Genomic DNA, 12487 nt, shown 5'->3' with positions numbered 1-12487 from the left:
ACACCCACCATTCTCTCCTCCATCACACTACCCGCCTTACCCCATATGTCACAGTGCCCACTTCTGTTATAGCACACCCTAACACCCACCTCACCCTCACTCCATCACAGTCCCCCCCACTACCCCTATTGAGTCACAGCTCACTCAGTCACTCACCTTGCAGCCCTCAGTCACAGCATTCCCACTTCCATACACCATATTCCACTAGGTCACAGGTCCTCCTTCCAACCCATCTTGCCCATGGTCAAAGCACCCCTATCAAGACACCCCAAATTCCTCTGACACAGTGGCCTCCCTCCACTTACCTTGCCCCCTCAGTCATGGCTCCCCCTTCGACTTAACCCCCCCCCCCAGTCACAGCACCCTTTCCCTCACCCCTCTATCACAGAACCTCCCCCCCACCTACCTCACCACCCAGTCACAGCATTTAGCTTTTACACAACCCACTCTCCTTCTGGTCACTGTGCCTCCCATTGATCCACTTTGTCTCTGGTTCAAAGAGTTTCCCCCACATCTTGTGCCCAGGTCACAGTGCCCATTTCTCATCCATTTTGCCCCCAGTCACAATGCCTTCCTTCTGCTCACAGCACCTGCCTCCCACCTACCTTGTCTTCGGTTCACAGCACTCGATTCCCACCCTTCTTGAGCTGTATTTCACAGCCCCCATCAACCTCACCCCACAGTCGCAGCACCTCCATCCCCCCTACCTATCTCATCTCCCTGACTCCACTGTAACAGTCAACGCTGCTGCACAAACCTTCCTATTCTGAAACATTCACATTTGCTAGTGTATGTGATAAAAATCATTATACCACCAGATAATAATGTACACTTTGTGTTGCTGGGACCCATAATGTTACAGCTACAGTTGCATAATGTCACTTCTACAGATAAGGGTTGATTTTAAAGTGTTACAAAGGAGGTTATTTATGAAAGGCAAATCCACTTTGCACTACAAGTACAAACTACGAGTACAAAGTGCACTTGAAATTGCACTGAAATTGCACTTGGAAGTGCAGTCGCTGTAAATCTGAGCTGTAGATCTGAAATGAGGAGAAGCTCTGCTGATTTTATCATCCAATCATGTGCAAGATAAAATTCTGTTTTTTATTATCCTTGCATGTCCCCTCATATTTACAGCTACTGCAATTTCAGTGCAATTTCAAGTGCACTTTGCACTTGTAGTTTGCACTTGTAGTACAGAGTGGATTTGCCTTTTGTAAATAACCCTCAAAGTGCTACATACAGCTCTAGTCTTCTGTATCTTTTAGTCCATTAACCATTTTGACATGCAGCATTCTGTATCATATATTCAATTGAGAATTTACTAGATTTGTGACTTAGAACACCTGGAGGCTTATTCAATAACAATAATAATTGAATGAGCAGTGAAGTTTAATGTCCTTCAAAAGCTGGCCAATAATCAGATTTTAGTATCAGAAAATGACATGGAATGGGATCTATTGTAGGTTAAATGACAACCCCGATCTTTACATTATGTAATTATGTAATAATAGTGCAGAATATTGAAACATCATATTATGAATATAAATGTGATTTAACAAAACATACTTTATATATATTTTTCATATTACAACATAATACTGCATCTGGCCAGCTGTTTAACACAATTACAACCAGGTTAAACAGGGGTAGCAAAGGATTACTCATTCTGTGTGTTTAATTGCTGAAGATACTTTCTATGTTGCTTATTGTGGTGCATGTATTAAAACAGTAATACTACTAATGTAAAGAAGACTGTAGAGTTATATACAGCAATGAGCTGGCATCTATCCAGATTACTCACCCTCATCAAAAAATTCATTATAAGGTCGGCCATTATAGTCACCGCACAGTCCACAGGTATGGTTGTTATACTTTGGATCCAGCTCCACCTGTACAGAGGGTGACACAGTATTTATACTGATTCATAGTTATTACTGGTCTGACCATTTGGTTAAATCAAGTAGATGTGAGTTACTGTATATCACAATTGACTATAATAAAAGACAAATACGAGTCATGTAACAATAGCCTTAGCAGCCCATGCAGCTACTATGGGGCATGACTGTGGAAGGGCTCCTCATTAGGGGGGATGTTGAGGAAATGTAAACATAGAAAATCTGTTGGCATTTGCGAAGGTAACACAAATTCAGTACTCTATTATTAATTAATAAAGATTGCACAGGTTGTTGATGGCACAGACCCTGTACCCCCTGTGACATTTTTTCAATCAAGAAGAAGTGACCTCAGCAGTACAGGAACAAACTCCAGAATCGTTCTCCCTTTTCACAGATCCCTTTTGCAGGCTGTGCAATAAGGAGAACTTGTTTAGCTGTCTCAGTATTGTAGTTATGGCCCTCAGAGCTGCTGGTCATCCGATTCCTGACCAGTCCTGATATTAAACCCAATTATGTCTATTGCAGTCTTTCTCGGGGTATACAAATCCCAGAGTATGATCTCAGCTAAAAACTGACAGCTGTTTGTAGTTCTGCAAAAATAAAAGTCCCACAGTTTAAAGAAGTCTGTATAAAGCAGGGAATACACCGGAATACACAAACCACACAGCAGCCAGTTCAGCAGAAACCGTAAAAATGTGGTCTGTCTATATTGCTGTGTGTTCAACAGAAGCCAGTCTAATGGCCAATTCGATCAGCGCTTGCTGCCAATAGCTGCAGCACTGATCTGTGTATTCTGCCAGAAGGAGGGGGGAATCCCCATGGTCAGAGTACAATAGAGCAGAGGGAGAGATGCCTGCAAGGGAGAGGCTGAGTATAGACAATAGTCCATCCAGTCCAGCCTGTGTTAGTGTACGGGTGTCAGAGGTCAACCAATATGGGTTTTTCTCTGGCCGATGCCGATGTTTAAAAATCGCGGCGGCCGATGGCCGATTTATGATGCCGATTTTTTTGGGCCGATATGTTAGGCCGATTTTTTTTTTTCATTTTTTTCCCCCTTCATCTCAAAAAATCTAACAGTTAGACACCTTTCACACTGGGGTGTTTTTCAGGCGCTTTTGGGCTAAATATATTGCCTGTAAACTGCCTGCAAAACAGCTCCCCTGCAGTCCGTGTGGAAGCCCGAGTGCTATCACACTGAGGCGATGCGCTGGCAGGACGTTAAAAAAGGTCCTGCAAGCAGCATCTTTGGAGCGGTATATAATGCCCCTCCACCACTCCTGCCCATTGAAAGGAATGGGCACTGCTGCCGAAGCGCCTGCAATGCGATTTGGCAGTGGCGCTTCACGGGCGCATTTAACTCTTTTCTCGGCCACTAGCTGGGTTATAAGTGCCCTGCTAGCAGCCGAATAGCTCAGTTAAAATTACGTTAAAGCGCCGCTAAAACTAGCATTTTACTGTCAACCCCTGCCCGCTCCAGTGTGAAAGCAGACTTCAGTAATAAGTGATACAGAAAATTTCTTACATTTAAACATTTAAAACAAACCTCCAATCAGTTCACTTGTATGTATAATTTATATTTAAAAAAAACTATATATTAAATACACAAAAACAGGTACTCAAAACTTTTGGAAGAAAAAAAATGGGCTAACTTTACTGTTTCCTTTTTTTTTTTTTAAATCATTAGTGTATTTTTTCCAAACAAATTTGAAAGACTGCTGTGCAAATACCGTGTGACATAAAATATTGCAACAACCGCTATTTTATTCCCTAGGGTCTCCGCTAAAAAAAAAAATATATATAATTTTTGGGGGTTCTAAATGATTTTCTAGCAGAAAATACAGGATTTTTACTTGTAAGCAACAAGTTTCCAGAAAAGATTAGTCTTTAAATGGTTAAACTGAGAACTCTACACACAGAGCTCAGTTCATTGAAGAGGAAACATTGTATCTCTTTGATCTTTTCTTGGCAGAGAGAGCCCAGAGAGGAGGAAAGTCACCCCACAGATTAAGTTCAGGCAACTTGCATTGACTTCTATTACAGAAGTCTTTTGCAAGTCACGCTGAAGATACAATCGACCTTTTGTATTGGTACAATCGGCCGATGCCGATTAATTAAAAAAATGCCAAATATCGGCCGATATATCGGTCAACCTCTAGCTATGGTCACAGGCATTCCCACGCCAAAAAAGGGTATTAATAGGACTTATAAAAGTATGTCTCTGTTGGGTTTATGAGATTTGATTGAGAATGACAAACTAACTGTGGTAATATGAATCTAACTTGGACTTTTAGCTACCTCCAAGCATATCAGGGGCTGTGTCCCCTTTATTCACATGTGTCATTAGGCATCCACCTTATTTTTTTCTGCATTGCTTCCTTGGCTGTACTTCTTGTATTTGCATTATCACAATAAAATAAAAGAATTTATACTGAGATTTGAGATACTGAAAAAGAGTAATTTCCGTGCATGCCTTCTCTTCCCAACTACTGTACTTCTACCTTTCTTTACTAAAGGAGTTAAGACTCAATAATAGTTTACTCAATAATGGTGTGAATATTTACTATCAGGTAAGCAAATAATATTAAAATCTATAAATATAAAAAGAAACAGCAGTTATCTATGTTTTCCTGGCAACACATTTAATGTCAAATAATTCTATGAAGGTATAGCTGTTGTGTGAATTATTACTTCAAATATCTAATCAAGTCAATGGCAAATTTCTGTTTACTTATTAAAGCTGCACGTGACTGGGTATTCAAATTGAACAGGAATTTGCTTTTCACATAGTTGGATAATTGAGATGAATATCTACACAATTTATTAAATGAAAATTCTCAGCTCCACTAGGAAATCAACCTTTATAATGTTCACTAGTTCCTACACAGGATCATCTTTCATAGTTCTCACAACTGAAGCCTGATGAAGACTGAGATGTGACTGCTTGATGGGGGTTACTGACCATCAATGCTCAATGCTCTAAGTAACCGACCTTTGTATCAGCAATGCATAAGATGTAATTCAACTGGGGTTCAAGTGGAGGTGTATATTATAATACAATAACAAAAGACGACAGAAAATGATTGGATGTTTTACAGACATTCGTCCTTATAAGAGAAAGCAGAAGGTATTTTTTTGGATTTGTACTGTACAGCGAGATTCCTTACCATGACTGCATCTTCTTTGTTCCACATGAGTGTTAAACCTGTCTTCGTATACAACTTAAAGTATGTATCAGTTTTCTGAATGAGGATCCCAGAACTGTAGTATGGTGTTTTAACACTGCAAAATACAGTAATTAGAATATATTCAGTGCAAGTTTATTTTTCTAAGAATAATTTGAAAGTGTGTAAAGAATAAGCAACACAAATCACATAAAACATTCCTCAATGGGCTACTTTCTAAAGATGTAAAGCTGAACTCAAATGGATGGAGATTGTAGGCATCTATGTTTATAGATTGAAATATGCTGTCAATGAGAAATATTCTGATTAGATTAGAATTAACATGATTATGTTGAAATTGATGTTGCAGCAAAACATAAACTTGATGAAATTTGGTTAAAAATTCATTTCATTTTTTTTCCTTTAGAGGGTGGGGTTTTTTGTTAGGGGGTGCAGGTATAGTGTGTAGTAATCTTTGCATCTATATTTTATTTCTCTTTCTTGTATTTGATTTTTTTTTTTTTTTTTGTGTACTGTCACTTCAGAGGTTTTATTACTTTTTCTTTCACTGTCCTTTTTTATTCAGTGAAATAAAAAAAAATGATGAGACTAATGAGAAGCCCTTTTCTGGCACAAAGAACAGGTCCAGGATAGTTAAAATGAGCATTCATAACCCTGAGGAGTCATTTAACACCCAGTGCACCATTAATTACCACAAAACAACAAAAATTGTGAAATTTTGCCAAAATACCACAACTCACTAAAATGTTGCAGTCATGAAAACTTTGTTTGGCCCGTCACCATATTCTAATATGGTGTTGGCTTCATTCTAAGATTCTAGTGAATCAAATTTCAGTTGATAAAAGTGGTGAGATCTAAAAACAAATAAAATTCTAAAAACGTACTTGTATTCATTTTATATTCTCTACCAACCTCATTGTCTTTACATGCACATAACAGAGGAGGATTTTTAAATGTACCATATTTATCAGCGTATAAGACGCACAGGTGTATAACACGCATATTCATTTTAGGAGGGAAGTTTAAGGAAAAAACTTAAATTTGAAATAAGGCAGCTAAAATTTAAGTATTGGCGTATAACACGCACACGATTTTCATGGTGAAAAAGTGAGTCTTATACGTCAATAAATACAGTATGTTGTTTGAAAACAACATGGTATAAGTTGGAATTCCCCTTTATTAATGCTAGGTAATTTACTATTACAGAAGAAATATTCTATAATATAGCATAATGACCTTTGCCAAACATGGTGTATATATCTGTACTATTGTAACAAAATATACAGAGCTAGGGTGCATAGAACAAATCACCTTTAGTGATGGACGAACTTCCGACGGGACGTTTCGCGAACGCGAAACGCGAACGGACACAAACGTTCGCGAAAACGACCGTTCGCCGCGGGCTCCATTGACTTCAATGGGAGGCGAATTTCGCAAACCTTTAGGTCGAATTTGCGGCCACGGGGTAATTATTAGGGGGTAGCACGTAGTCCCACCACCTGGACAATAGCATAATACATGTATGAGGTGAATTTGGGATCGATAACTACAAGCATTTTTTTTTTATTTGGGAAATTGTTCTGACAATTCAGGACTATGGAGCTAATGAAGGCAATGGAGGAGAGGGAAGGTCAGGGACCAGGGTAGGCAAACAAGAGGGTGCAGGAGATACAGAGCACTGACAGCAGCACCGTAATACAGAGCACTGACATCAGCACCGTGACATACAGCGCTGACAGCAGCTCCGTGACATACAGCGCTGACAGCAGCTCCGTGACATACAGCGCTGACAGCAGCTCCGTGACATACAGCGCTGACAGCAGCTCCGTGACATACAGCGCTGACAGCAGCTCCGTGACATACAGCGCTGACAGCAGCACCGTGACATACAGCGCTGACAGCAGCTCCGTGACATACAGCGCTGACAGCAGCTCCGTGACATACAGCGCTGACAGCAGCTCCGTGACATACAGCGCTGACAGCAGCTCCGTGACATACAGTGCTGACAGCAGCTCCGTGACATACAGCGCTGACAGCAGCTCCGTGACATACAGCGCTGACAGCAGCTCCGTGACATACAGCGCTGACAGCAGCTCCGTGACATACAGCGCTGACAGCAGCACCGTAAGCAGCCCCAGGAGGAAGTCAGCACAGCACAGGGATGGTGTGATCCCCTCATAATAAGAACCCCCAGGAGGAAGTCAGCACAGCACAGGGATGGTGGGAGCCCCTCATAATAAGAACACCCAGGAGGAAGTCAGCACAGCACAGGGATGGTGGGAACCCCTCATAATAAGCAGCCCCAGTAGAAATATGACACCGCTCAACCTCTTCAAAGAGGAGGGTAGGGGCATATAGTACGGTGTGCTTTTTTGGGTCAGGGAAGTGAGCCAAATGAATTAAGAAGGTCTGTGTGCTTGATTCCAAAAATTGTTTATAGACATATACATGGTCTACTGATCACATGTGTTGAATTCCTCCGAGATCCATGCCTCATTCATTTTTAGAAATGTGAGGTAGTTAACACTGTCGTGAGCTAGGCGAGTACGCTTATCGGTCACAATCCCCCCTGCTGCGCTGAACGTCCTTTCGGACAGGACACTGGATGAGGGGCAAGCCAACAGTTCGATTGCAAATTGGGCAAGCTCTGGCCAGAGGTCAAGCCTGCCCACCCAGTAGTCTAGGGGTTCATCACTCCTCAGAGCGTCCACATCGGCCGTTAACCCAATGTAGTCGGACACCTGACGGTCTAGGCGTTCCCTGATGCTGGATCCGGATGACACCTGTCGATGGGTCGGCTGAAAGAATGACCTCATATCCGAAGTCACCAACACATCTTCAAACCGGCCTCTTCTTGCAGGCGCTGTTGGATTGGTACCCGCAAATCCTTCTCTGGGAGTGGGAATTGCTCCTCTGCCAGCGCACGCAAAAGCAGAATGCAGCATTTCTCGAAGCAAGGCCTGGAAGTGCTGCATTCTGACAGCCCTCTGCGACGGCGGTAACATTTCCGCCATTTTGTGTTTGTACCGGGGATCTAAGTACGTTGCCACCCAGTACTGGTCCTTGACCCTCATGCTTTTTATACGGGGGTCCCTATTAAAACACTGGAGCATGAAGGCCCCCATTTGCACTCAAGCGGAAGGTATGTGGTGGTGGTGGTGTTGTTGGTGGTAGTGTCTTTGGGGGTGCACATAGCAGAGAGTGAAGAAGAGGGTGCAGATCGAGAGGATGAGGAGGGTGCAGAAGAATAAGGCTGAGTGAGCCACTCAACCAAGTCTGGTGCGTCCTTTAAAGTAATTGAACGCACCTTCTGCAACTTCCCACTTTGGCTCAAGGCTGTTGCTCCTGCCCTACCCCTACCACCCCTGCGGAAGGGCCTGCCTCTTCCTCTGCCTGTCATTTTTTAAATCACCCTGTGACAAAACTCTTAGTCCCTATACCGCTGAAGGACTGCTGCAGTATAGGGCAGCGGTCAGCAGTAGTGCACGTCAACCCTATGTATTGTGGACCGATAGCGGTCCTTACAGAACAGCAGACTGTACTGCACTCAGGCCTATGTACCGTAGCACCCTATACCAAGTTACCAGTCCTTATAAAAACTTTTGTGGACCAAGCAGGTTGTGTGTTAGTGTTTAGCAGACTGTGCGTCAGTCCCTATACCGCTGAAGGACTGCTGCAGTATAGGGCAGCGGTCAGCAGTAGTGCACGGCAACCCTATGTATTGTGGACCGATAGCGGTCCTTACAGAACAGCAGACTGTAACGCACTCAGGCCTATGTACCGTAGCACCCTATACCAAGTTACCAGTCCTTATAAGAACTTTTGTGGACCAAGCAGGTTGTGTGTTAGTGATTAGCAGACTGTACGTCAGTCCCTATACCAATGAAGGACTGCTGCAGTATAGGGCAGCGGTCAGCAGTAGTGCACGGCAACCCTATGTATTGTGGACCGATAGCGGTCCTTACAGAACAGCAGACTGTACTGCACTCAGGCCTATGTACCGTAGCACCCTATACCAAGTTACCAGTCCTTATAAAAACTTTTGTGGACCAAGCAGGTTGTGTGTTAGTGTTTAGCAGACTGTGCGTCAGTCCCTATACCGCTGAAGGACTGCTGCAGTATAGGGCAGCGGTCAGCAGTAGTGCACGGCAACCCTATGTATTGTGGACCGATAGCGGTCCTTACAGAACAGCAGACTGTAACGCACTCAGGCCTATGTACCGTAGCACCCTATACCAAGTTACCAGTCCTTATAAGAACTTTTGTGGACCAAGCAGGTTGTGTGTTAGTGATTAGCAGACTGTACGTCAGTCCCTATACCAATGAAGGACTGCTGCAGTATAGGGCAGCGGTCAGCAGTAGTGCACGGCAACCCTATGTATTGTGGACCGATAGCGGTCCTTACAGAACAGCAGACTGTACTGCACTCAGGCCTATGTACCGTAGCACCCTATACCAAGTTACCAGTCCTTATAAAAACTTTTGTGGACCAAGCAGGTTGTGTGTTAGTGTTTAGCAGACTGTGCGTCAGTCCCTATACCGCTGAAGGACTGCTGCAGTATAGGGCAGCGGTCAGCAGTAGTGCACGGCAACCCTATGTATTGTGGACCGATAGCGGTCCTTACAGAACAGCAGACTGTAACGCACTCAGGCCTATGTACCGTAGCACCCTATACCAAGTTACCAGTCCTTATAAGAACTTTTGTGGACCAAGCAGGTTGTGTGTTAGTGATTAGCAGACTGTACGTCAGTCCCTATACCAATGAAGGACTGCTGCAGTATAGGGCAGCGGTCAGCAGTAGTGCACGGCAACCCTATGTATTGTGGACCGATAGCGGTCCTTACAGAACAGCAGACTGTACTGCACTCAGGCCTATGTACCGTAGCACCCTATACCAAGTTACCAGTCCTTATAAGAACTTTTGTGGACCAAGCAGGTTGTGTATTAGTGTTTAGCAGACTGTGCGTCAGTCCCTATACCGCTGAAGGACTGCTGCAGTATAGGGCAGCGGTCAGCAGTAGTGCACGGCAACCCTATGTATTGTGGACCGATAGCAGTCCTTACAGAACAGCAGACTGTACTGCACTCAGGCCTATGTACCGTAGCACCCTATACCAAGTTACCAGTCCTTATAAAAACTTTTGTGGACCAAGCAGGTTGTGTGTTAGTGTTTAGCAGACTGTGCGTCAGTCCCTATACCGCTGAAGGACTGCTGCAGTATAGGGCAGCGGTCAGCAGTAGTGCACGTCAACCCTATGTATTGTGGACCGATAGCGGTCCTTACAGAACAGCAGACTGTAACGCACTCAGGCCTATGTACCGTAGCACCCTATACCAAGTTACCAGTCCTTATAAGAACTTTTGTGGACCAAGCAGGTTGTGTATTAGTGTTTAGCAGACTGTGCGTCAGTCCCTATACCGCTGAAGGACTGCTGCAGTATAGGGCAGCGGTCAGCAGTAGTGCACGGCAACCCTATGTATTGTGGACCGATAGCGGTCCTTACAGAACAGCAGACTGTACCGCACCCAAGCCTATGTACCGTAGCACCCTAGACAGACCAAGTTACCAGTCCTGATAAAGAGCTTTGTGGAACAAGTGAGTTGTGAATGATTAGCAGACTGCAGCAGAAGGGCAGCAGTCAAGTATAATATTCTTTCTATATTTGGAAGAAAGAATATTATACGTGTACAAGCCTATTACCGTACCACTGATACCAGTCCTGAAAAGAACCTTTGTGGAACTAATAGTAACAGCAAGTCTTTAAAATTATCCTCACTGCCTGACACACTGCTTCCTGCCTGTCCCTATACAAATTGGCAAAAAAGAGTAGGCTGGAACGATTAGCTGGAATAGCTCTTTTGTGGACCTGATAGTAACAGCTAATGATGATGATGATGATGATGATGAAGAAAGACTAATCTGGCTGAGCTGTCCCTAAAATAGCAGCATACAGCGCTCTGTCCCTTTATCTAAACTGACAAAAGAAACTCAGGCTGCTGACCTAACACCTATACCAGTCCTGAAAAGAACTTTTGTGTACCAAATAGCTAGCGTTTTCTCTGTCCCTACTCCACACAGGATCCTTTCCCTACAGTGACAGAAGAAAGAATGTAAAATGGCCACCGGATCGGGTGTATTTATAGGTTAGGGGGAATGTCCAAGTGTCCATGAGCTGTCATGTCTCAATTGGTTGTCCTGTAACACATGATAAACGTGTCACGAAAGGTTAAAGTTCTTGTATACATTAAACACGTAAGTCCGCCGGGGCGAACGACGGAAAAAGGCGTTCGAACCCGCGGACGGCGAAAGTCGGAAATTCGCCGCGAAACGACCGCCGGGCGAAACGTTCGTCCATCACTAATCACCTTTCGTCATGAATTAGCTGTAGTTTAAAATTATTTAACTCATAGTGAAAACTCTATTAATCCTTTTATAGTGCAAACACTATTGAAAGAATAATATTTAACAACTATTTTAGTATGCAATGTTTATAAACTAGGTTGATATCATATATTTTTTCTCATTTACCAGATATTGGTCAAGTATATCTAAGCTTACTTCTACAAAATTCAGTGCAGTTTAGTATTCGATTTCCAATCCTTTCAATAGTTATAAACATTGGCAGACTGATTTTGCAATATGGTTCACTTCCGTTCTTGAGAATCCATGATTCAGAACAAAAGGGTGGACTTCTATTTACATGTCCAGTAACTGAAACTGCTATAAATGATTATGGCTTCTCTCAGGGCTACACGTTACAGTGCTTACCATATGGTCTAGGTTACTTACAAGGCTTGGTCTATCTATTAAGGAACCTCATTTTAATTGCTTTATTTAATACACCACACCCAGGAGAACACCTTGGATAAATGTCATATCATACACTGGTCCTCACAAAAGACAGCTCCTTCACCCAGAATTCAATTCTGCCAAGAATTATGGATATTGTTGAACAGATGATGGACTTATAAAAGCTTAAGTAGTTTTGCCAGCCCAGAGAAAGAATTACACATGTAAGAATGATTTACGTTACAAATATTCCTGTTTTATAATAAAATATCATCGACTTTAGTAAAAGTAATAGCTAGCAGGAATGACATTCAATTAGATAACCAAATAACGTTTCAGTTTAATTCCTTCCTAACACCTTTTCTCATAAGCCATGATTTATGTGGTCTGTCTTCAAAACTACAGCTGGTAGTATAAGTAAGCATTTCTGTACTTTTAATTAGTCAACTTTTTCAGATTACTGCTACCCTTAAAAAAATTAGAAGGTTCTCATCCAATCAGGATCAAAAGAGGCTAAAATGGTTATGGGCTATCTCTACTATTTATGCAGGTTTGGGGGTGGAATGGTATCTGAAATAGATTTCTGTAGATGACTTCATAGAAAATATAAAAC

At 42.7% G+C, this 12487-nt stretch overlaps 1 protein-coding gene across 1 annotated transcript in view; it reads right to left on the bottom strand.

Moving 5' to 3' along the window:
• The window catches only part of LOC143925921 (mucin-2-like), a 230350-nt gene that overhangs the window by 207383 nt on the left and 10480 nt on the right, over positions 1–12487 (bottom strand). The window contains exons 3-4 of the mRNA XM_077450216.1: positions 5066–5180; positions 1808–1895 (exon numbers count right to left, since the gene is read on the bottom strand). Of these exons, the coding sequence (XP_077306342.1) occupies positions 1808–1895; positions 5066–5180 (203 nt within the window). The remainder of the gene's footprint in view (positions 1–1807; positions 1896–5065; positions 5181–12487) is intronic.

This window comes from Lithobates pipiens, unplaced genomic scaffold (genome assembly GCF_037356315.1).
Source record: "Lithobates pipiens isolate NorthernLeopardFrog02 unplaced genomic scaffold, aLitPip1_a1.2 Scaffold_10, whole genome shotgun sequence".
NCBI classification, from domain to species: domain Eukaryota; kingdom Metazoa; phylum Chordata; class Amphibia; order Anura; family Ranidae; genus Lithobates; species Lithobates pipiens.
Note: the sequence above shows the minus strand (reverse complement) of the source record. Positions and strands in the feature narration are given on the sequence as shown.